Source organism: Eucyclogobius newberryi, unplaced genomic scaffold, assembly GCF_026437365.1.
Source record: "Eucyclogobius newberryi isolate DKJ021-1_F unplaced genomic scaffold, fEucNew1.0.hap1 SCAF_12, whole genome shotgun sequence".
NCBI classification, from domain to species: domain Eukaryota; kingdom Metazoa; phylum Chordata; class Actinopteri; order Gobiiformes; family Gobiidae; genus Eucyclogobius; species Eucyclogobius newberryi.
The window spans coordinates 120,830-144,279 of NW_027315746.1; the positions used below are offsets into that span (position 1 = coordinate 120,830).

Consider the following 23,450-nt stretch of genomic DNA (forward strand, 5'->3'; position numbering starts at 1 on the left):
GAGGCCGCTCCATGTTTCGTCCTGACTCTTGCACCAGCAGGAGGCCGCTCCATGTTTAGTCCTGACTCTGGCACCAGCAGGAGGCCGCTCCATGTTTAGTCCTGACTCTGGCACCAGCAGGAGGCCGGTCCATGTTTAGTCCTGACTCTGGCACCAGCAGGAGGCCGGTCCATGTTTAGTCCTGACTCTGGCACCAGCAGGAGGCCGGTCCATGTTTAGTCCTGACTCTGGCACCAGCAGGAGGCCGGTCCATGTTTAGTCCTGACTCTGGCACCAGCAGGAGGCCTGTCCATGTTTAGTCCTGACTCTGGCACCAGCAGGAGGCCGGTCCATGTTTAGTCCTGACTCTGGCACCAGCAGGAGGCCTGTCCATGTTTAGTCCTGACTCTGGCACCAGCAGGAGGCCGCTCCATGTTTCGTCCTGACTCTGGCACCAGCAGGAGGCCGCTCCATGTTTAGTCCTGACTCTGGCACCAGCAGGAGGCCGCTCCATGTTTAGTCCTGACTCTGGCACCAGCAGGAGGCCGCTCCATGTTTAGTCCTGACTCTGGCACCAGCAGGAGGCCGCTCCATGATTCGTCCTGACTCTTGCACCAGCAGGAGGCCGCTCCATGTTTAGTCCTGACTCTGGCACCAGCAGGAGGCCGGTCCATGTTTAGTCCTGACTCTGGCACCAGCAGGAGGCCGGTCCATGTTTAGTCCTGACTCTGGCACCAGCAGGAGGCCGCTCCATGTTTAGTCCTGACTCTGGCACCAGCAGGAGGCCGGTCCATGTTTAGTCCTGACTCTGGCACCAGCAGGAGGCCTGTCCATGTTTAGTCCTGACTCTGGCACCAGCAGGAGGCCGGTCCATGTTTAGTCCTGACTCTGGCACCAGCAGGAGGCCGCTCCATGTTTCGTCCTGACTCTGGCACCAGCAGGAGGCCGCTCCATGTTTAGTCCTGACTCTGGCACCAGCAGGAGGCCGCTCCATGTTTAGTCCTGACTCTGGCACCAGCAGGAGGCCGCTCCATGTTTAGTCCTGACTCTGGCACCAGCAGGAGGCCGCTCCATGTTTCGTCCTGACTCTTGCACCAGCAGGAGGCCGCTCCATGTTTAGTCCTGACTCTGGCACCAGCAGGAGGCCGCTCCATGTTTAGTCCTGACTCTGGCACCAGCAGGAGGCCGGTCCATGTTTAGTCCTGACTCTGGCACCAGCAGGAGGCCGGTCCATGTTTAGTCCTGACTCTGGCACCAGCAGGAGGCCGGTCCATGTTTAGTCCTGACTCTGGCACCAGCAGGAGGCCTGTCCATGTTTAGTCCTGACTCTGGCACCAGCAGGAGGCCTGTCCATGTTTAGTCCTGACTCTGGCACCAGCAGGAGGCCGGTCCATGTTTAGTCCTGACTCTGGCACCAGCAGGAGGCCGGTCCATGTTTAGTCCTGACTCTGGCACCAGCAGGAGGCCGGTCCATGTTTAGTCCTGAGTCTGGCACCAGCAGGAGGCCTGTCCATGTTTAGTCCTGACTCTGGCACCAGCAGGAGGCCGGTCCATGTTTAGTCCTGACTCTGGCACCAGCAGGAGGCCGGTCCATGTTTAGTCCTGACTCTGGCACCAGCAGGAGGCCGCTCCATGTTTCGTCCTGACTCTGGCACCAGCAGGAGGCCGCTCCATGTTTCGTCCTGACTCTGGCACCAGCAGGAGGCCGCTCCATGTTTAGTCCTGACTCTGGCACCAGCAGGAGGCCGCTCCATGTTTAGTCCTGACTCTGGCACCAGCAGGAGGCCGCTCCATGTTTAGTCCTGACTCTGGCACCAGCAGGAGGCCGCTCCATGTTTCGTCCTGACTCTGGCACCAGCAGGAGGCCGCTCCATGTTTCGTCCTGACTCTGGCACCAGCAGGAGGCCGCTCCATGTTTCGTCCTGACTCTGGCACCAGCAGGAGGCCGCTCCATGTTTCGTCCTGACTCTGGCACCAGCAGGAGGCCGCTCCATGTTTCGTCCTGACTCTGGCACCAGCAGGAGGCCGCTCCATGTTTCGTCCTGACTCTGGCACCAGCAGGAGGCCGCTCCATGTTTCGTCCTGACTCTGGCACCAGCAGGAGGCCGCTCCATGTTTCGTCCTGACTCTGGCACCAGCAGGAGGCCGCTCCATGTTTCGTCCTGACTCTGGGTTTGGTGTTAGAGAGATGATTATTTCCTGTGTCAGTGGGACTGGTCTCGGTCGCCGCCATGTTGGATTCTGACTTTCGGGGGTTGATCTAAACCCAACTGTTTGAGAAGTGGGACTGTGACCTCTGTGACCCCTGATCACCCTGTGACCTCAGTGACCCCTGATGACCCTGTGACCTCTGACCTGCGATGAGCACGGTGAACACGTCTCCATGTTTCCTCCTCAGATCCTCCAGGAAACCGAAGCTGTCGTTCCTGAAGTCCAGAGCTTTGCCCAAGTACGGAATCCAACCCTGGACCAGAGGAGGCTCCCCAGGACGTCTGGAGAGAGGGTCAGGGTTACCATGACGACCAGAGGGCTCTTCCTCTCACACACACAGGGGGCGCTCTTCCTCTCACACACACAGGGGGCGCTCTTCCTCTCACACACAGGGGGCGCTCTTCCTCACACACACACACAGGGGGCGCTCTTCCTCTCACACACACAGGGGGCGCTCTTCCTCTCACACACACAGGGGGCGCTCTTCCTCACACACACACAGGGGGCGCTCTTCCTCACACACACACAGGGGGCGCTCTTCCTCTCTCACACACACAGGGGGCGCTCTTCCTCACACACACACAGGGGGCGCTCTTCCTCTCACACACACAGGGGGCGCTCTTCCTCTCACACACACAGGGGGCGCTCTTCCTCTCACACACACAGGGGGCGCTCTTCCTCTCACACACACAGGGGGCGCTCTTCCTCTCACACACACAGGGGGCGCTCTTCCTCTCACACACACAGGGGGCGCTCTTCCTCTCACACACACAGGGGGCGCTCTTCCTCTCACACACACAGGGGGCGCTCTTCCTCTCACACACACAGGGGGCGCTCTTCCTCACACACACACAGGGGGCGCTCTTCCTCACACACACACAGGGGGCGCTCTTCCTCACACACACACAGGGGGCGCTCTTCCTCTCACACACAGGGGGCGCTCTTCCTCTCACACACACAGGGGGCGCTCTTCCTCTCACACACAGGGGGCGCTCTTCCTCACACACACAGGGGGCGCTCTTCCTCTCACACACACAGGGGGCGCTCTTCCTCACACACACAGGGGGCGCTCTTCCTCACACACACAGGGGGCGCTCTTCCTCACACACACAGGGGGCGCTCTTCCTCTCACACACACAGGGGGCGCTCTTCCTCTCACACACAGGGGGCGCTCTTCCTCTCACACACAGGGGGCGCTCTTCCTCTCACACACACAGGGGGCGCTCTTCCTCTCACACACAGGGGGCGCTCTTCCTCTCACACACAGGGGGCGCTCTTCCTCACACACACACAGGGGGCGCTCTTCCTCTCACACACACAGGGGGCGCTCTTCCTCTCACACACACACAGGGGGCGCTCTTCCTCTCACACACACACAGGGGGCGCTCTTCCTCTCACACACACAGGGGGCGCTCTTCCTCTCACACACACAGGGGGCGCTCTTCCTCTCACACACACAGGGGGCGCTCTTCCTCTCACACACACAGGGGGCGCTCTTCCTCTCACACACACAGGGGGCGCTCTTCCTCTCACAGACACAGGGGGCGCTCTTCCTCTCACACACACAGGGGGCGCTCTTCCTCTCACACACAGGGGGCGCTCTTCCTCTCACACACACAGGGGGCGCTCTTCCTCTCTCTCACACACAGGGGGCGCTCTTCCTCTCACACACACAGGGGGCGCTCTTCCTCTCTCACACAGGGGGCGCTCTTCCTCTCTCACACACAGGGGGCGCTCTTCCTCTCACACACAGGGGGCGCTCTTCCTCTCACAGACACAGGGGGCGCTCTTCCTCTCACACACAGGGGGCGCTCTTCCTCTCACACACAGGGGGCGCTCTTCCTCTCACGCACAGGGGGCGCTCTTCCTCTCTCACACACAGGGGGCGCTCTTCCTCACACACACACAGGGGGCGCTCTTCCTCACACACACACAGGGGGCGCTCTTCCTCTCACGCACAGGGGGCGCTCTTCCTCTCTCACACACAGGGGGCGCTCTTCCTCACACACACACATATTACATGCTTAATACCTGTTATTGTAAATACAATTATAATTGACTATAATATTGACTAAAGAGAAACCCTGGATCATCTCTCCGACGCCCCCTGGCGGTCACAACCCGTATAAACCACAACATTAGCTCTCCCCAAAACAGACATAATGTTTGTTTGACACTTTTTACTCTCAGACCAAAAGCAGATCTGAGTTAAAACACAAATAACAAACTGAAACTTTAAAATCACATATTTCTCTCTCGTCCCCCTCGTGTTCCGCTTTCACGTTACGTGAAAACTGCGCAGTGGCCGCGGTGAAGTTCGTTTGACATTGGACATTGTCCTCCGCAGCTGCAGCGGGAGCTCCCTCTGGCTGGGCCCCGCCTGCAGGAGCCTGGCGCGGGGAGCCGCGCGGAAGAGCCGCTTGGTGCGCCAGTTAGGGACCGTCTCTAAAGTACGGTGTGGTTAAAAATGTGTAAAAAACATTTATATTAAAAAACAAAACAAAAAAAACAACATTGAGCATGAATCCAAGTTGCTAATCCGAGATGCCATAGTCCTTTTGGGCTAAAATGTTTACCAAGGAATATTTTCAGTCAAAAATCAAGGATTCTTTTTAATAGCTCCTAAAACAGCAAACACAAAGTATTAAATTGAAAAAGTAAAAAGGTGTGCGTGATACCTGGAGACTCAAACTACTATAGTAACTTGGGTTTGACTTTCCAGGTTTCCCAACTTCGGAGCTATTGAAAAGAATGCTTGTTTTTTGACGAAAGATATTCCTTAAAAATCTACAAAGGGTTAAATTTTTAGCCCAAAAGGACTATGGCATCTCGGATTAGCAACTTGGATTCATGCTCAATGTTGTTTTTTTAAATATAAATATGTTTGATATTTTTTAAGATAACACATTTTTAAACACACGTTACTTTAGAGACGGTCCCTAACTGGCGCACCAAGCGGCTCTTCCGCGCGCGGCTCCCCGCGCAGAGGCTCTGCAGGCCGGGCACAGCCAGAGGGAGCTCCCGCTGCAGCTGCGGAGGACAATGTCCAATGTCCCGCGTCAAACTCACGTCACCGCGGTCACTGCGCGTTTCCCCGTTCACCCGGGACAAGACGAGGACAGAAGCAGAGTTATGAAAGTTTAAGAGCAAGAGAGGACCAGCACCAGCACCAGGACCAGGACCAGGACCAGGACCAGGACCAGGACCAGGACCAGGACCAGGACCAGGACTTACCTTTTCCTCCGCGCGCGCATCACCTGAACCAGCGTCACGAGCGCGAGCGCGAGCAGCACGAGCGCCAACATGCTCCAGACCAAGACCAGGACTAAACCGGGTCTAAACCAGGACTAAACCAGGACTAAACCGGGTCTAAACCAGGACTAAACCAGGACTAAACCGGGTCTAAACCAGGACTAAACCAGGACTAAACCGGGTCTAAACAAAGTCTAAACAAGGACTAAACAAGGTCTAAACCAGGACTTTTGTCTCTGGTTTTGGGTTTGAGGCTCTGAACGGTGAAGCTCCGCCTCCTCTGACCTCCATAATAAAAGCACAAAAACACAGATTTTTCACAATAAACTAAGAAAGAGATGCCCTCCCCGTGTGTGTCAGATGCCCTCCCCGTGTGTGTCAGATGCCCTCCCTGTGTGTGTCAGATGCCCTCCCCCTGTGTGTCAGATGCCCTCCCTGTGTGTGTCAGATGCCCTCCCTGTGTGTGTCAGATGCCCTCCCCGTGTGTGTCAGATGCCCTCCCTGTGTGTGTCAGATGCCCTCCCTGTGTGTGTCAGATGCCCTCCCTGTGTGTGTCAGATGCCCTCCCCGTGTGTGTCAGATGCCCTCCCTGTGTGTGTCAGATGCCCTCCCTGTGTGTGTCAGATGCCCTCCCCGTGTGTGTCAGATGCCCTCCCCGTGTGTGTCAGATGCCCTCCCCGTGTGTGTCAGATGCCCTCCCCGTGTGTGTCAGATGCCCTCCCTGTGTGTGTCAGATGCCCTCCCTGTGTGTGTCAGATGCCCTCCCCGTGTGTGTCAGATGCCCTCCCCGTGTGTGTCAGATGCCCTCCCTGTGTGTGTCAGATGCCCTCCCCGTGTCATGAACAGAATGAATCATTTACACAAAAAGCACAAAGTGTTGAAGAAACAACTGTTTTCATGATGTCACATTTATTGTTCGTCTTCAGTCTGTGTCGGCCAATCAGACGACAGGAATGGAAAGGTCAAACACCGATTGGTTTAAAATGATTAAAGTAAATGTCCCAGAGGAGAGCGGTGAGGTCCTCTGGTGAAGGACCACGCCCCTCACACACACTAGCTTTAGCCACGCCCCTCACACACACTAGCTTTAGCCACGCCCCTCACACACACTAGCTTTAGCCACGCCCCTCACACACACTAGCTTTAGCCACGCCCCTCACACACACACACACTAGCTTTAGCCACGCCCCTCACACACACTAGCTTTAGCCACGCCCCTCACACACACTAGCTTTAGCCACGCCCCTCACACACACTAGCTTTAGCCACGCCCCTCACACATACTAGTTTTAGCCACGCCCCTCACACACACTAGCTTTAGCCACGCCCCTCACACACACACACACACTAGCTTTAGCCACGCCCCTCACACACACTAGCTTTAGCCACGCCCCTCACACATACTAGTTTTAGCCACGCCCCTCACACACACTAGCTTTAGCCACGCCCCTCACACACACACACACACTAGCTTTAGCCACGCCCCTCACACACACACTAGCTTTAGCCACGCCCCTCACACACACTAGCTTTAGTCACGCCCCTCACACACACACTAGCTTTAGCCACGCCCCTCAGACACACTAGCTTTAGCCACGCCCCTCACACACACTAGCTTTAGCCACGCCCCTCACACACACACTAGCTTTAGCCACGCCCCTCACACACACACTAGCTTTAGCCACGCCCCTCACACACACACACTAGCTTTAGCCACGCCCCTCACAGACACTAGCTTTAGCCACGCCCCTCACACACACACTAGCTTTAGCCACGCCCCTCACACACACACTAGCTTTAGCCACGCCCCTCACACACACACTAGCTTTAGCCACGCCCCTCACACACACACTAGCTTTAGTCACGCCCCTCACACACACACTAGCTTTAGCCACGCCCCTCACACACACACACTAGCTTTAGCCACGCCCCTCACAGACACTAGCTTTAGCCACGCCCCTCACACACACACTAGCTTTAGCCACGCCCCTCACACACACACTAGCTTTAGCCACGCCCCTCACACACACACTAGCTTTAGCCACGCCCCTCACAGACACAGATGGAGCTCAGGATTCAGGAGGATTTAAATCAGATTTATGAAGAAACATTTATTTATTATTGTCTGGTCAAAAAGCATGAGTTCTGCAGGAAACACATGAACTGTTCCTAAAGGCTCTAAAGTTGAACCGTCTGGGGTCAGGGCCAGTGGGAACGTGGCTCTCAGACTGGAGCCGCATTGAGCCGTACTGAGCCGTACTGCTTGACATCTCAGAGTTAGCTGACAGGAAGTGATGTCACCAGTAGAAGGAGCGGGACAGAAAGTTGGTGGCGGCCCCTAACCATGTGGCCCCTTCCTCTGCGGAGCCCACCCGGGTCACGGCTCGTTCCGGGTCCAGGGACGGGCTCTCGTCCTCGGGCAAGTACTCCGGTAAGTCCTGGTTCTGGTCTACCTCCACAGAGCTGTCCTCCGGGAAGGCCACAAGCACCTGCCAGCACAGAGAATGTGTCAGATGCCCTCCCAGCTTAAGCCATGTTTCCACTGGTTCACTTTTGGAGCGGCTCGTGTAGCGGCCCGGCCCACAAACACTCACACCTTGCTTTATTTTAATGTGGAACCTCAGCTCCCGCCCACTTTACACCCACTACCACTGAGGTCGAAGGACGGCGCTCGTGAAACGTGCGAGCCGTGCGAGGCGTGTGCGCCGTGCGAGGCGTGTGAGTCGTGCGAGGCGTGTGAGCCGTGCGAGGCGTGCGCGCCGTGCGAGGCGTGCGCGCCGTGCGAGGCGTGTGAGTCGTGCGAGGCGTGTGAGCCGTGCGAGGCGTGTGAGCCGTGTGAGGCGTGCGCGCCGTGTGAGGCGTGTGCGCCGTGCGAGGCGTGTGCGCCGTGCGAGGCGTGTGCGCCGTGCGAGGCGTGTGAGCCGTGCGAGGCGTGTGAGCCGTGTGAGGCGTGCGCGCCGTGTGAGGCGTGTGCGCCGTGCGAGGCGTGTGCGCCGTGCGAGGCGTGTGCGCCGTGCGAGGCGTGTGCGCCGTGCGAGAGGTGTGCGCCGTGTGAGGCGTGTGCGCCGTGCGAGGCGTGTGAGGCGTGCGAGGCGTGCGATGCGTGTGAGGCGTGTGCGCCGTGCGAGGCGTGCGAGCCGTGTGAGGCGTGCGAGGCGTGAGCCGTGCGAGGCGTGTGAGCCGTGCGAGGCGTGTGAGCCGTGCGAGGCGTGTGCGCCGTGCGAGGCGTGTGAGCCGTGTGATGCGTGCAAGGCGTGTGAGCCGTGTGATGCGTGCGAGGCGTGTGAGCCGTGTGATGCGTGCGAGGCGTGCGAGGCGTGCAAGGCGTGTGAGCCGTGTGCGCCGTGTGATGCGTGCGAGGCGTGTGAGCCGCGTGAGGCATGTGCGCCGTGCGAGGCGTCTGAGGTGTGCGAGGCGTGTGAGCCGTGTGATGCGTGCGAGGCGTGTGAAGCGTGTGAGGCGTGTGAGGCGTGCGAGGCGTGTGCGCCGTGCGAGGCGTGTGAGGCGTGTGAGCCGTGTGAGGCGTGTGCCCCGTGCGAGGCGTGTGAGGTGTGCGAGGCGTGTGAGGCGTGTGCGCCGTGCGAGGCGTGTGAGGCGTGCGAGGCATGTGAGGCGTGTGAGGCGTGTGAGGCGTGTGCGCCGTGCGAGGCGTGTGAGCCGTGTGAGGCGTGCGAGGCGTGTGAGGCGTGCGAGGCGTGCGAGGCGTGTGAGCCGTGTGAGGCGTGCGAGGCGTGTGCGCCGTGCGAGGCGTGTGAGCCGTGTGATGCGTGCGAGGCGTGTGAGCCGTGTGATGCGTGTGAGCCGTGTGAGGCGTGTGAGCCGTGTGAGCCGTGTGATGCGTGCGAGGCGTGTGAGGCGTGTGAGGCGTGCGAGGCGTGCGAGGCGTGTGCGCCGTGCGAGGCGTGTGAGCCGTGTGAGGCGTGCGAGGCGTGTGCGCCGTGCGAGGCGTGTGAGCCGTGTGATGCGTGCGAGGCGTGTGAGCCGTGTGATGCGTGCGAGGCGTGTGAGGCGTGGGAGGCGTGTGAGCCGTGTGAGGCGTGTGAGCCGTGTGAGCCGTGTGATGCGTGCGAGGCGTGTGAAGCGTGTGAGCCGTGTGAGGCGTGCGAGGCGTGTGAGCCGTGTGATGCGTGCGAGGCGTGTGAGCCGTGTGATGCGTGCGAGGCGTGTGAGGCGTGCGAGCCGTGTGAGGCGTGCGAGGCGTGTGAGCCGTGTGATGCGTGCGAGGCGTGTGAGGCGTGTGAGCCGTGTGATGCGTGCGAGGCGTGTGCGCCGTGTGAGGCGTGCGAGGCGTGCGAGGCGTGTGAGGCGTGCGAGGCGTGTGAGTCGTGCGAGGCGTGTGAGGCGTGCGAGGCGTGTGAGGCGTGCGAGGCGTGTGAGGCGTGCGAGGCGTGTGAGGCGTGTGAGCCGTGTGAGGCGTGTGAGGCGTGCGAGGCGTGCGAGGCGTGTGCGCCGTGCGAGGCGTGTGAGCCGTGCGAGGCGTGTGCGCCGTGCGAGGCGTGTGAGGTGTGCGAGGCGTGCGAGGCGTGTGAGGCGTGTGCGCCGTGCGAGGCGTGTGAGGCGTGCGAGGCGTGTGAGGCGTGCAAGGCGTGTGAGGCGTGCGAGGCGTGTGCGGCGTGTGAGCCGTGTGAGGCGTGCGAGGCGTGCGAGGCGTGTGAGGCGTGCGAGGCGTGTGCGCCGTGCGAGGCGTGTGAGCCGTGTGAGGCGTGCGAGGCGTGTGAGCCGTGTGATGCGTGCGAGGCGTGTGAGGCGTGGGAGGCGTGTGAGCCGTGTGAGGCGTGTGAGCCGTGTGAGGCGTGTGAGCCGTGTGATGCGTGCGAGGCGTGCGAGGCGTGTGAAGCGTGTGAGCCGTGTGCGCCGTGCGAGGCGTGCGAGGCGTGTGAGCCGTGTGAGGCGTGCGAGGCGTGTGCGCCGTGCGAGGCGTGTGAGCCGTGTGATGCGTGCGAGGCGTGTGATGCGTGTGAGGCGTGTGAGGCGTGGGAGGCGTGTGAGCCGTGTGAGGCGTGTGAGCCGTGTGAGGCGTGTGCGCCGTGCGAGGCGTGTGAGCCGTGTGATGCGTGCGAGGCGTGCGAGGCGTGTGCGCCGTGCGAGGCGTGTGAGCCGTGTGAGCCGTGCGAGGCGTGTGAGCCGTGTGATGCGTGCGAGGCGTGTGATGCGTGTGAGGCGTGCGAGGCGTGCGAGCCGTGTGCGCCGTGTGAGGCGTGTGAGTCGTGCGAGGCGTGCGAGGCGTGCGAGGTGTGCGAGGCGTGCGAGGCGTGTGCGCTGTGCGAGGCGTGTGAGCCGTGTGATGCGTGCGAGGCGTGTGCGCCGTGCGAGGCGTGTGCGCCGTGTGAGGCGTGTGAGGCGTGCGAGGCGTGTGATGCGTGCGAGGCGTGCGAGGCGTGCGAGCCGTGTGAGCCGTGTGAGGCGTGCGAGGCGTGTGATGCGTGCGAGGCGTGCGAGGCGTGTGAGGCGTGCGAGCCGTGTGAGCCGTGTGAGGCGTGCGAGGCGTGTGATGCGTGCGAGGCGTGCGAGGCGTGTGAGGCGTGCGAGGCGTGCGAGGCGTGTGCGCCGTGTGATGCGTGTGAGGCGTGTGAGGCGTGCGAGGCGTGCGAGGCGTGCGAGGCGTGTGATGCGTGCGAGGCGTGCGAGGCGTGTGAGGCGTGCGAGGCGTGCGAGGCGTGCGAGGCGTGCGAGGCGTGTGATGCGTGCGAGGCGTGTGATGCGTGCGAGGCGTGTGAGGTGTGCGAGGCGTGTGCGCCGTGCGAGGCGTGTGCGCCGTGTGAGGCGTGTGAGCCGTGTGAGGCGTGTGAGGCGTGCGAGGCGTGCGAGCCGTGTGAGCCGTGTGAGGCGTGCGAGGCGTGTGATGCGTGTGATGCGTGCGAGGCGTGCGAGGCGTGTGAGGCGTGCGAGGCGTGCGAGGCGTGTGAGGCGTGCGAGGCGTGTGCGCCGTGTGAGGCGTGTGAGCCGTGTGAGGCGTGTGAGGCGTGCGAGGCGTGTGAGGCGTGCGAGGCGTGTGCGCCGTGTGAGGCGTGTGAGCCGTGTGAGCCGTGTGATGCGTGTGAGGCGTGCGAGGCGTGCGAGGCGTGTGATGCGTGTGAGGCGTGCGAGGCGTGTGCGCCGTGTGAGGCGTGTGAGCCGTGTGATGCGTGTGAGCCGTGTGATGCGTGTGATGCGTGCGAGGCGTGCGAGGCGTGTGAGGCGTGCGAGGCGTGTGCGCCGTGTGAGGCGTGTGAGCCGTGTGATGCGTGCGAGGCGTGCGAGGCGTGCGAGGCGTGTGATGCGTGCGAGGCGTGCGAGGCGTGCGAGGCGTGCGAGGCGTGCGAGGCGTGCGAGGCGTGTGAGGCGTGTGAGGCGTAAATCAGATTTATGAAGGAACATTTATTTTGTATTGTTTGGTGAAAAAGCACGAGTTCTGCAGGAAACACATGAACTGTTCCTAAAGGAAACGTGGCTCTGAGATGGAGGAAATACCTCTTGTCCGTTTTCTCCTTTGACGACCTGCTGAGCCTTCATGACCTGAGTGGAGGCGATCGCCCACGCCAGAGCCTGCACCACACAGAGGGTAAACCAGGACTACACCAGGACTAAACCAGGACTAAACCAGGACTAAACCAGGACTAAACCAGGACTAAACCAGGACTACACCAGGACTACACCAGGACTACACCAGGACTAAACCAGGACTACACCAGGACTAAACCAGGACTAAACCAGGACTAAACCAGGACTACACCAGGACTAAACCAGGACTACACCAGGACTAAACCAGGACTAAACCAGGACTAAACCAGGACTAAACCAGGACTAAACCAGGACTACACCAGGACTACACCAGGACTACACCAGGACTACACCAGGACTACACCAGGACTACACCAGGACTACACCAGGACTAAACCAGGACTAAACCAGGACTAAACCAGGACTACACCAGGACTAAACCAGGACTACACCAGGACTAAACCAGGACTAAACCAGGACTAAACCAGGACTAAACCAGGACTACACCAGGACTACACCAGGACTAAACCAGGACTAAACCAGGACTAAACCAGGACTACACCAGGACTACACCAGGACTAAACCAGGACTACACCAGGACTACACCAGGACTAAACCAGGACTAAACCAGGACTACACCAGGACTAAACCAGGACTAAACCAGGACTAAACCAGGACTACACCAGGACTACACCAGGACTAAACCAGGACTAAACCAGGACTAAACCAGGACTAAACCAGGACTACACCAGGACTACACCAGGACTACACCAGGACTAAACCAGGACTACACCAGGACTAAACCAGGACTAAACCAGGACTAAATCAGGACTACACCAGGACTAAACCAGGACTAAACCAGGACTAAACCAGGACTACACCAGGACTAAACCAGGACTAAACCAGGACTACACCAGGACTGAACCAGGACTAAACCAGGACTAAACCAGGACTACACCAGGACTGAACCAGGACTAAACCAGGACTAAACCAGGACTAAACCAGGACTAAACCAGGACTACACCAGGACTACACCAGGACTACACCAGGACTAAACCAGGACTAAACCAGGACTAAACCAGGACTAAACCAGGACTAAACCAGGACTACACCAGGACTGAACCAGGACTAAACCAGGACTAAACCAGGTCTGAACCAGAACTAAACCAGGACTAAACCAGGTCTGAACCAGGACTAAACCAGGACTACACCAGGACTAAACCAGGACTACACCAGGACTAAACCAGGACTAAACCAGGACTACACCAGGACTAAACCAGGACTAAACCAGGACTAAACCAGGACTACACCAGGACTAAACCAGGACTACACCAGGACTAAACCAGGACTAAACCAGGACTAAACCAGGACTACACCAGGACTGAACCAGGACTAAACCAGGACTAAACCAGGACTAAACCAGGACTACACCAGGACTGAACCAGGACTAAACCAGGACTAAACCAGGACTAAACCAGGACTAAACCAGGACTACACCAGGACTACACCAGGACTAAACCAGGACTAAACCAGGACTAAACCAGGACTACACCAGGACTACACCAGGACTAAACCAGGACTAAACCAGGACTACACCAGGACTAAACCAGGACTGAACCAGGACTAAACCAGGACTAAACCAGGACTAAACCAGGACTAAACCAGGACTACACCAGGACTACACCAGGACTAAACCAGGACTAAACCAGGACTAAACCAGGACTAAACCAGGACTACACCAGGACTAAACCAGGACTAAACCAGGACTACACCAGGATAAACCAGGACTGAACCAGGACTAAACCAGGACTAAACCAGGACTACACCAGGACTGAACCAGGACTAAACCAGGACTAAACCAGGACTACACCAGGACTAAACCAGGACTAGACCAGGACTAAACCAGGACTACACCAGGACTGAACCAGGACTAAACCAGGACTACACCAGGACTGAACCAGGACTACACCAGGACTACACCAGGACTGAACCAGGACTGAACCAGGACTAAACCAGGACTAAACCAGGACTAAACCAGGACTACACCAGGACTAAACCAGGACTACACCAGGACTAAACCAGGACTGAACCAGGACTAAACCAGGACTAAACCAGGACTAAACCAGGACTAAACCAAGACTACACCAGGACTAAACCAGGACTGAACCAGGACTGAACCAGGACTAAACCAGGACTGAACCAGGACTAAACCAGGACTAAACCAGGACTACACCAGGACTAAACCAGGACTACACCAGGACTAAACCAGGACTAAACCAGGACTAAACCAGGACTAAACCAGGACTACACCAGGACTACACCAGGACTGAACCAGGACTGAACCAGGACTAAACCAGGACTAAACCAGGACTAAACCAGGTCTCTTAAAGCAGGGTTGTACCTCGGCCTTCAGGTCCGATCGGATCCGAACGATGCATCGTTTCACCGTCATCTGAAACGTGAAGCTGATCACTCCTCTGATCCTGAGCAAGGACTCTTCACACAGACCACGACGAGTCTGGAAGAGAAGCAGGACTGAAACAAACAAACAAACAAACAAACACACAAACACACACACTCACTCACACACTCACTCACAGACACACACACACACACTCACACTCACACTCACACTGACAGACACAGACACAGACACACACACACACACTCACACAGACACACACACACTCACAGACACACACACACACACTCACACTCACACTCACACTGACAGACACAGACACAGACACAGACACACACACACACACACTCACAGACACACACACACACACTCACACTCACACTCACACTGACAGACACAGACACAGACACAGACACAGACACACACACTCACAGACAAAGACACACACTCACACTCACAGACACAGACACAGACACAGACACAGACACAGACACAGACACAGACACAGACACAGACACACACACACACACAGACACACACACACACACACCGAGTCGTCCAGTCCCTCGATGTGCAGGATCACAGTCTTGGCCCGTTTGTTGCTCGCTCCCAGGAAGAACTGGGCCTTTTTCCTGTCTCTGGGCGTGTCTCTGGGCGTGTCTCTGGGCGTGTCTCTGGGCGTGTCTCTGGGCGTGTCTCCGGACCCGGACTCTGGAGCGGCCGAGGTCTGAAGCAGCTCGTACACCTCTGAGGCCAGAAGCTTGGTCTCTCCAGGAGTGGTGGATCTGAGAAGGGACAAAAAAGAACTGTTGAAACTGTGAGATCGTAAGTGCGTCCGAGTGGCAGAGAGGTTGTCCCGCCCTCCAGTGAGCCGGTTGTGGGTTGGACTCACTTCTGGACCACGTTCTGGAGGCTCAGCATCATCCCCAGCTCCGCCTTCAGCTTCTCTCTGTTGGCGCTGCATTCTGACAGGTAACGGATCGCCTGCAAGAGCCAATCAGACGACAGAGTTCAGTGTGGATCAACCAATCAGAGAAGAGTGTGAGAGGTTCAGGGACATCTCCGCCGTGCTCTGGGATTACACTACATCCTGATGCTCTCACCAGCAGGGCGGAGTAGACCACCTGGGGGTTGGGGTGGTCCAGGAACAGGATGAGTCCCGGGAGGCAGCCCTGGTCCTGGATTATGGCCCTGCGGTTCAGGGGGTCCTCAGCCAGGTCCCGGAGCTGGTTCACCACAGCCAGGGCATCCGACTCTGCACTCATGCTGCCACTAGAGGGCGCCCATCCACCTGCACAACACAGAGAACAAGCAAACTGACACCAGCAGCAGAACAAGACGATTCATCTGAAGAAAGTGATGTTATATATACTCTCATATATTATATATACTCTCATATATTATATATACTCTCATATATTATATATACTCTCATATATTATATATACTCTCATATATTATATATACGTTATATGTACTCTCATATATACTCTCATATGTTATATATACTCTCATATATTAGATATACTCTCATATATTATATATACTCTAGTGTGTTATATATATACTCTCACGTGTTATATAAACTTTAATATATTATATATACTCTCATATATTATATATACTCCCATATATTATATATACTCTCATATATTATATATACTCCCATGTTATATATACTCTCATATATTATATATACTCTCATATATTATATATACTCCCATGTTATATATACTCTCATATATTATATATACTCTCATATATTATATATACTCCCATGTTATATATACTCTCATATATTATATATACTCTCATATGTTATAAATATTCTCATATGATATATATTCTCATATATTATATATACTCTCATGTGTTATATAAACTTTAATATATAATATATACTCTCATATATTATATATACTCTCATGTGTTATATAAACTTTAATATATAATATATACTCTCATATATTATATATACTCTCATGTGTTATATAAACTTTAATATATAATATATACTCTCATATATTATATATACTCTCATGTGTTATATAAACTTTAATATATAATATATACTCTCATATATAATATATACTCTAAATCTTACCTGGTTCAGACCCTCAGACTCTGGCTCTGGAGCCTCAGACCTCCGCAGGCCGAGGTCTCTCCAGCTGAACCCGGGCAGAGGCGCGTGTTTGACGGTCAAAAGAGTCTTCTCTCTCCGCACAAGCCTCACCTCAAACGGGCTCCGTCACACCGCCGCTGAGTCCGTCCCGGAGCACGCACCGGGGCCACACACCGGGAGCACACCCCGGGGCCACGCACCTGGAGCACCCACCGGGAGCCTCCGGCCCGGGTCACTCCGGGAAACACCGAAAGAACACGGGAAAAACACGGGAAAAACACGGGAAAAAGGCGTTTCCTCCCGGTGAAAATAACAGCTGTTCTTCCGCAGTCTCTCGGGCTGCGTGATGACGTGTCTAAAGCGTGCGCTATGATTGGACAAAGAGTGAACACGTGACGCGCAGAACCTGTCGCTGAAATAATTAATAATATTAAATCAAAACTTGAATTAAAGTTGATTTTCTCTTTTTGTAACGGTTTTAACTGCTCTTTTACCGATTAATCGGTAAACTCCAAATGGAAATCACCACTAAATATTGAACCACAAAGTGTGTTTTTATTGTGATTTGATATTGTGGCTTTAATCCACGGAAAGTTATTGTGTCGTGCTATTGTGTAGTAAAGTGTTATTGTGTTGTAAAGAGTTATTGTGTAGTAAAGTGTTATTGTGTTGTAAAGTGTTATTGTGTAGTAAAGTGTTATTGTGTAGTAAAGTGTTATTGTGTAGTAAAGTGTTATTGTGTTGTAAAGAGTTATTGTGTAGTAAAGTGTTATTGTGTAGTAATGTGTTATTGTGTGTGTAGTAAAGTGTTATTGTGTAGTAAAGTGTTATTGTGTAGTAAAGTGTTATTGTGTAGTAAAGTGTTATTGTGTAGTAAAGTGTTATTGTGTAGTAATGTGTTATTGTGTAGTAAAGTGTTATTGTGTAGTAATGTGTTATTGTGTGTGTAGTAAAGTGTTATTGTGTAGTAAAGTGTTATTGTGTAGTAAAGTGTTATTGTGTTGTAAAGAGTTATTGTGTAGTAAAGTGTTATTGTGTTGTTAAGTGTTATTGTGTAGTGAAGTGTTATTGTGTAGTAAAGTGTTATTGTGTAGTAAAGTGTTATTGTGTAGTAAAGAGTTATTGTGTAGTAAAGTGTTATTGTGTAGTAATGTGTTATTGTGTGTGTAGTAAAGTGTTATTGTGTAGTAAAGTGTTATTGTGTTGTAAAGAGTTATTGTGTAGTAAAGTGTTATTGTGTTGTTAAGTGTTATTGTGTAGTAAAGAGTTATTGTGTAGTAAAGAGTTATTGTGCAGTAAAGTGTTATTGTGTTGTTAAGTGTTATTGTGTAGTAAAGTGTTATTGTGTAGTAAAGTGTTATTGTGTAGTAAAGTGTTATTGTGTAGTAAAGAGTTATTGTGTAGTAAAGTGTTATTGTGTAGTAATGTGTTATTGTGTGTGTAGTGAAGTGTTATTGTGTAGTAAAGTGTTATTGTGTAGTAAAGTGTTATTGTGCAGTAAAGAGTTATTGTGTAGTAAAGTGTTATTGTGTAGTAATGTGTTATTGTGTGTGTAGTAAAGTGTTATTGTGTAGTAAAGTGTTATTGTGTTGTAAAGAGTTATTGTGTAGTAAAGTGTTATTGTGTTGTTAAGTGTTATTGTGTAGTAAAGAGTTATTGTGTAGTAAAGAGTTATTGTGCAGTAAAGTGTTATTGTGTTGTTAAGTGTTATTGTGTAGTAAAGTGTTATTGTGTAGTAAAGTGTTATTGTGTAGTAAAGTGTTATTGTGTAGTAAAGTGTTATTGTGTTGTTAAGTGTTATTGTGTAGTAAAGTGTTATTGTGTAGTAAAGTGTTATTGTGTAGTAAAGTGTTATTGTGTAGTAAAGTGTTATTGTGTTGTTAAGTGTTATTGTGTAGTAAAGTGTTATTGTGCAGTAAAGTGTTATTGTGTAGTAAAGTGTTATTGTGTAGTAAAGTGTTATTGTGTAGTAAAGTGTTATTGTGTTGTTAAGTGTTATTGTGTAGTAAAGTGTTATTGTGCAGTAAAGTGTTATTGTGTAGTAAAGAGTTATTGTGTAGTAAAGTGTTATTGTGTAGTAAAGTGTTATTGTGCAGTAAAGAGTTATTGTGTAGTAAAGTGTTATTGTGTAGTAAAGAGTTATTGTGTAGTAAAGAGTTATTGTGTAGTAAAGAGTTATTGTGTAGTAAAGAGTTATTGTGTAGTAAAGTGTTATTGTGTAGTAAAGTGTTATTGTATTGTTAAGTGTTATTGTGTAGTAAAGTGTTATTGTGCAGTAAAGAGTTATTGTGTAGTAAAGTGTTATTGTGTAGTAAAGTGTTATTGTGCAGTAAAGAGTTATTGTGTAGTAAAGAGTTATTGTGTAGTAAAGAGTTATTGTGTAGTAAAGAGTTATTGTGTAGTAAAGAGTTATTGTGCAGTAAAGTGTTATTGTGTAGTAAAGTGTTATTGTGTAGTAAAGTGTTATTGTGTAGTAAAGTGTTATTGTGTAGTAAAGTGTTATTGTGTAGTAAAGTGTTATTGTGTAGTAAAGTGTTATTGTGTAGTAAAGTGTTATTGTGTAGTAAAGTGTTATTGTGTAGTAAAGTGTTATTGTGTAGTAAAGTGTTATTGTGTAGTAATGTGTTATTGTGTAGTAAAGTGTTATTGTGTAGTAATGTGTTATTGTGTGTGTAGTAAAGTGTTATTGTGTAGTAAAGTGTTATTGTGTAGTAAAGTGTTATTGTGTTGTAAAGAGTTATTGTGTAGTAAAGTGTTATTGTGTTGTTAAGTGTTATTGTGTAGTAAAGTGTTATTGTGTAGTAAAGTGTTATTGTGCAGTAAAGAGTTATTGTGTAGTAAAGTGTTATTGTGTAGTAATGTGTTATTGTGTGTGTAGTAAAGTGTTATTGTGTAGTAAAGTGTTATTGTGTTGTAAAGAGTTATTGTGTAGTAAAGTGTTATTGTGTTGTTAAGTGTTATTGTGTAGTAAAGAGTTATTGTGTAGTAAAGAGTTATTGTGCAGTAAAGTGTTATTGTGTTGTTAAGTGTTATTGTGTAGTAAAGTGTTATTGTGTAGTAAAGTGTTATTGTGTAGTAAAGTGTTATTGTGTAGTAAAGTGTTATTGTGTTGTTAAGTGTTATTGTGTAGTAAAGTGTTATTGTGCAGTAAAGTGTTATTGTGTAGTAAAGTGTTATTGTGTTGTTAAGTGTTATTGTGTAGTAAAGTGTTATTGTGCAGTAAAGTGTTATTGTGTAGTAAAGTGTTATTGTGTTGTTAAGTGTTATTGTGTAGTAAAGTGTTATTGTGTTGTTAAGTGTTATTGTGCAGTAAAGTGTTATTGTGTAGTAAAGTGTTATTGTGCAGTAAAGAGTTATTGTGTAGTAAAGTGTTATTGTGTAGTAAAGAGTTATTGTGTAGTAAAGAGTTATTGTGTAGTAAAGAGTTATTGTGTAGTAAAGAGTTATTGTGTAGTAAAGAGTTATTGTGCAGTAAAGTGTTATTGTGTAGTAAAGAGTTATTGTGTAGTAAAGAGTTATTGTGTAGTAAAGAGTTATTGTGTAGTAAAGAGTTATTGTGTAGTAAAGTGTTATTGTGTAGTAAAGTGTACCAGGACTAAACCAGGACTAAACCAGGACTAAACCAGGTCTCTTAAAGCAGGGTTGTACCTCGGCCTTCAGGTCCGATCGGATCCGAACGATGCATCGTTTCACCGTCATCTGAAACGTGAAGCTGATCACTCCTCTGATCCTGAGCAAGGACTCTTCACACAGACCACGACGAGTCTGGAAGAGAAGCAGGACTGAAACAAACAAACAAACAAACAAACACACAAACACACACACACACACTCACTCACACACTCACTCACAGACACACACACACACACTCACACTCACACTCACACTGACAGACACAGACACAGACACACACACACACACTCACACAGACACACACACACTCACAGACACACACACACACACTCACACTCACACTCACACTCACACTGACAGACACAGACACAGACACAGACACACACACACACACACTCACAGACACACACACACACACTCACACTCACACTCACACTGACAGACACAGACACAGACACAGACACAGACACAGACACACACACTCACAGACAAAGACACACACTCACACTCACAGACACAGACACAGACACAGACACAGACACAGACACAGACACAGACACAGACACAGACACACACACACACACAGACACACACACACACACACCGAGTCGTCCAGTCCCTCGATGTGCATGTTATATATACTCTCATATATTATATATACTCTCATATATTATATATACTCCCATGTTATATATACTCTCATATATTATATATACTCTCATATATTATATATACTCCCATGTTATATATACTCTCATATATTATATATACTCTCATATGTTATAAATATTCTCATATGATATATATTCTCATATATTATATATACTCTCATGTGTTATATAAACTTTAATATATAATATATACTCTCATATATTATATATACTCTCATGTGTTATATAAACTTTAATATATAATATATACTCTCATATATTATATATACTCTCATGTGTTATATAAACTTTAATATATAATATATACTCTCATATATTATATATACTCTCATGTGTTATATAAACTTTAATATATAATATATACTCTCATATATAATATATACTCTAAATCTTACCTGGTTCAGACCCTCAGACTCTGGCTCTGGAGCCTCAGACCTCCGCAGGCCGAGGTCTCTCCAGCTGAACCCGGGCAGAGGCGCGTGTTTGACGGTCAAAAGAGTCTTCTCTCTCCGCACAAGCCTCACCTCAAACGGGCTCCGTCACACCGCCGCTGAGTCCGTCCCGGAGCACGCACCGGGGCCACACACCGGGAGCACACCCCGGGGCCACGCACCTGGAGCACCCACCGGGAGCCTCCGGCCCGGGTCACTCCGGGAAACACCGAAAGAACACGGGAAAAACACGGGAAAAACACGGGAAAAAGGCGTTTCCTCCCGGTGAAAATAACAGCTGTTCTTCCGCAGTCTCTCGGGCTGCGTGATGACGTGTCTAAAGCGTGCGCTATGATTGGACAAAGAGTGAACACGTGACGCGCAGAACCTGTCGCTGAAATAATTAATAATATTAAATCAAAACTTGAATTAAAGTTGATTTTCTCTTTTTGTAACGGTTTTAACTGCTCTTTTACCGATTAATCGGTAAACTCCAAATGGAAATCACCACTAAATATTGAACCACAAAGTGTGTTTTTATTGTGATTTGATATTGTGGCTTTAATCCACGGAAAGTTATTGTGTCGTGCTATTGTGTAGTAAAGTGTTATTGTGTTGTAAAGAGTTATTGTGTAGTAAAGTGTTATTGTGTTGTAAAGTGTTATTGTGTAGTAAAGTGTTATTGTGTAGTAAAGTGTTATTGTGTAGTAAAGTGTTATTGTGTTGTAAAGAGTTATTGTGTAGTAAAGTGTTATTGTGTAGTAATGTGTTATTGTGTGTGTAGTAAAGTGTTATTGTGTAGTAAAGTGTTATTGTGTAGTAAAGTGTTATTGTGTAGTAAAGTGTTATTGTGTAGTAAAGTGTTATTGTGTAGTAATGTGTTATTGTGTAGTAAAGTGTTATTGTGTAGTAAAGTGTTATTGTGTAGTAAAGTGTTATTGTGTTGTAAAGAGTTATTGTGTAGTAAAGTGTTATTGTGTTGTTAAGTGTTATTGTGTAGTGAAGTGTTATTGTGTAGTAAAGTGTTATTGTGTAGTAAAGTGTTATTGTGTAGTAAAGAGTTATTGTGTAGTAAAGTGTTATTGTGTAGTAATGTGTTATTGTGTGTGTAGTAAAGTGTTATTGTGTAGTAAAGTGTTATTGTGTTGTAAAGAGTTATTGTGTAGTAAAGTGTTATTGTGTTGTTAAGTGTTATTGTGTAGTAAAGAGTTATTGTGTAGTAAAGAGTTATTGTGCAGTAAAGTGTTATTGTGTTGTTAAGTGTTATTGTGTAGTAAAGTGTTATTGTGTAGTAAAGTGTTATTGTGTAGTAAAGTGTTATTGTGTAGTAAAGAGTTATTGTGTAGTAAAGTGTTATTGTGTAGTAATGTGTTATTGTGTGTGTAGTGAAGTGTTATTGTGTAGTAAAGTGTTATTGTGTAGTAAAGTGTTATTGTGCAGTAAAGAGTTATTGTGTAGTAAAGTGTTATTGTGTAGTAATGTGTTATTGTGTGTGTAGTAAAGTGTTATTGTGTAGTAAAGTGTTATTGTGTTGTAAAGAGTTATTGTGTAGTAAAGTGTTATTGTGTTGTTAAGTGTTATTGTGTAGTAAAGTGTTATTGTGTAGTAAAGTGTTATTGTGTAGTAAAGTGTTATTGTGTAGTAAAGTGTTATTGTGTTGTTAAGTGTTATTGTGTAGTAAAGTGTTATTGTGTAGTAAAGTGTTATTGTGTAGTAAAGTGTTATTGTGTTGTTAAGTGTTATTGTGTAGTAAAGTGTTATTGTGCAGTAAAGTGTTATTGTGTAGTAAAGTGTTATTGTGTAGTAAAGTGTTATTGTGTAGTAAAGTGTTATTGTGTTGTTAAGTGTTATTGTGTAGTAAAGTGTTATTGTGCAGTAAAGTGTTATTGTGTAGTAAAGAGTTATTGTGTAGTAAAGTGTTATTGTGTAGTAAAGTGTTATTGTGCAGTAAAGAGTTATTGTGTAGTAAAGTGTTATTGTGTAGTAAAGAGTTATTGTGTAGTAAAGAGTTATTGTGTAGTAAAGAGTTATTGTGTAGTAAAGAGTTATTGTGTAGTAAAGTGTTATTGTGTAGTAAAGTGTTATTGTATTGTTAAGTGTTATTGTGTAGTAAAGTGTTATTGTGCAGTAAAGAGTTATTGTGTAGTAAAGTGTTATTGTGTAGTAAAGAGTTATTGTGTAGTAAAGTGTTATTGTGTAGTAAAGTGTTATTGTGCAGTAAAGAGTTATTGTGTAGTAAAGAGTTATTG

At 49.9% G+C, this 23,450-nt stretch overlaps 2 protein-coding genes across 3 annotated transcripts in view; both read right to left on the reverse strand.

The window, feature by feature from the left end:
- The window catches only part of LOC140355884 (cytochrome P450 7B1-like), a 29,702-nt gene extending 24,065 nt beyond the window's left edge, over nt 1-5,637 (reverse strand). For both annotated transcript variants that reach the window (XM_072440523.1, XM_072440524.1), the window contains exons 1-2: nt 5,425-5,637; nt 2,335-2,471 (exon numbers count right to left, since the gene is read on the reverse strand). In XM_072440523.1, coding sequence (XP_072296624.1) covers nt 2,335-2,471; nt 5,425-5,495 — 208 coding nt within the window. In that variant the 5' untranslated portion in view covers nt 5,496-5,637. The remainder of the gene's footprint in view (nt 1-2,334; nt 2,472-5,424) is intronic.
- Nucleotides 5,638-7,545: 1,908 nt separating this feature from the next.
- LOC140355885 (armadillo repeat-containing protein 1-like) lies at nt 7,546-21,531 on the reverse strand. The gene is made up of 9 exons (XM_072440526.1): nt 21,166-21,531; nt 20,115-20,231; nt 16,449-16,833; nt 15,448-15,635; nt 15,237-15,328; nt 14,895-15,129; nt 14,324-14,440; nt 11,893-11,967; nt 7,546-7,931 (listed from the first exon to the last, which is right to left on the reverse strand). The coding sequence occupies exons 4-9, from the start codon at nt 15,607-15,609 to the stop codon at nt 7,740-7,742; spliced, it is 873 nt and encodes a 290-aa protein (XP_072296627.1). The 5' UTR covers nt 15,610-15,635; nt 16,449-16,833; nt 20,115-20,231; nt 21,166-21,531; the 3' UTR covers nt 7,546-7,739.
- Nucleotides 21,532-23,450: the final 1,919 nt, after the last annotated feature.

What these genes read in the sequence shown, in the direction of transcription:
- LOC140355885 (XM_072440526.1), bottom strand. Translation starts at nt 15,609, where the DNA reads ATGAGTGCAGAGTCGGATGCCCTGGCTGTGGTGAACCAGCTCCGGGAC. An exon ending in TCGAGGGACTGGACGACTCG is followed by an intron (nt 14,441 to 14,894) that starts GTGTGTGTGTGT and finishes CTTCTCTTCCAG; the next exon opens with ACTCGTCGTGGTCTGTGTGA. An exon ending in GATCGGACCTGAAGGCCGAG is followed by an intron (nt 11,968 to 14,323) that starts GTACAACCCTGC and finishes TGTGTGGTGCAG; the next exon opens with GCTCTGGCGTGGGCGATCGC.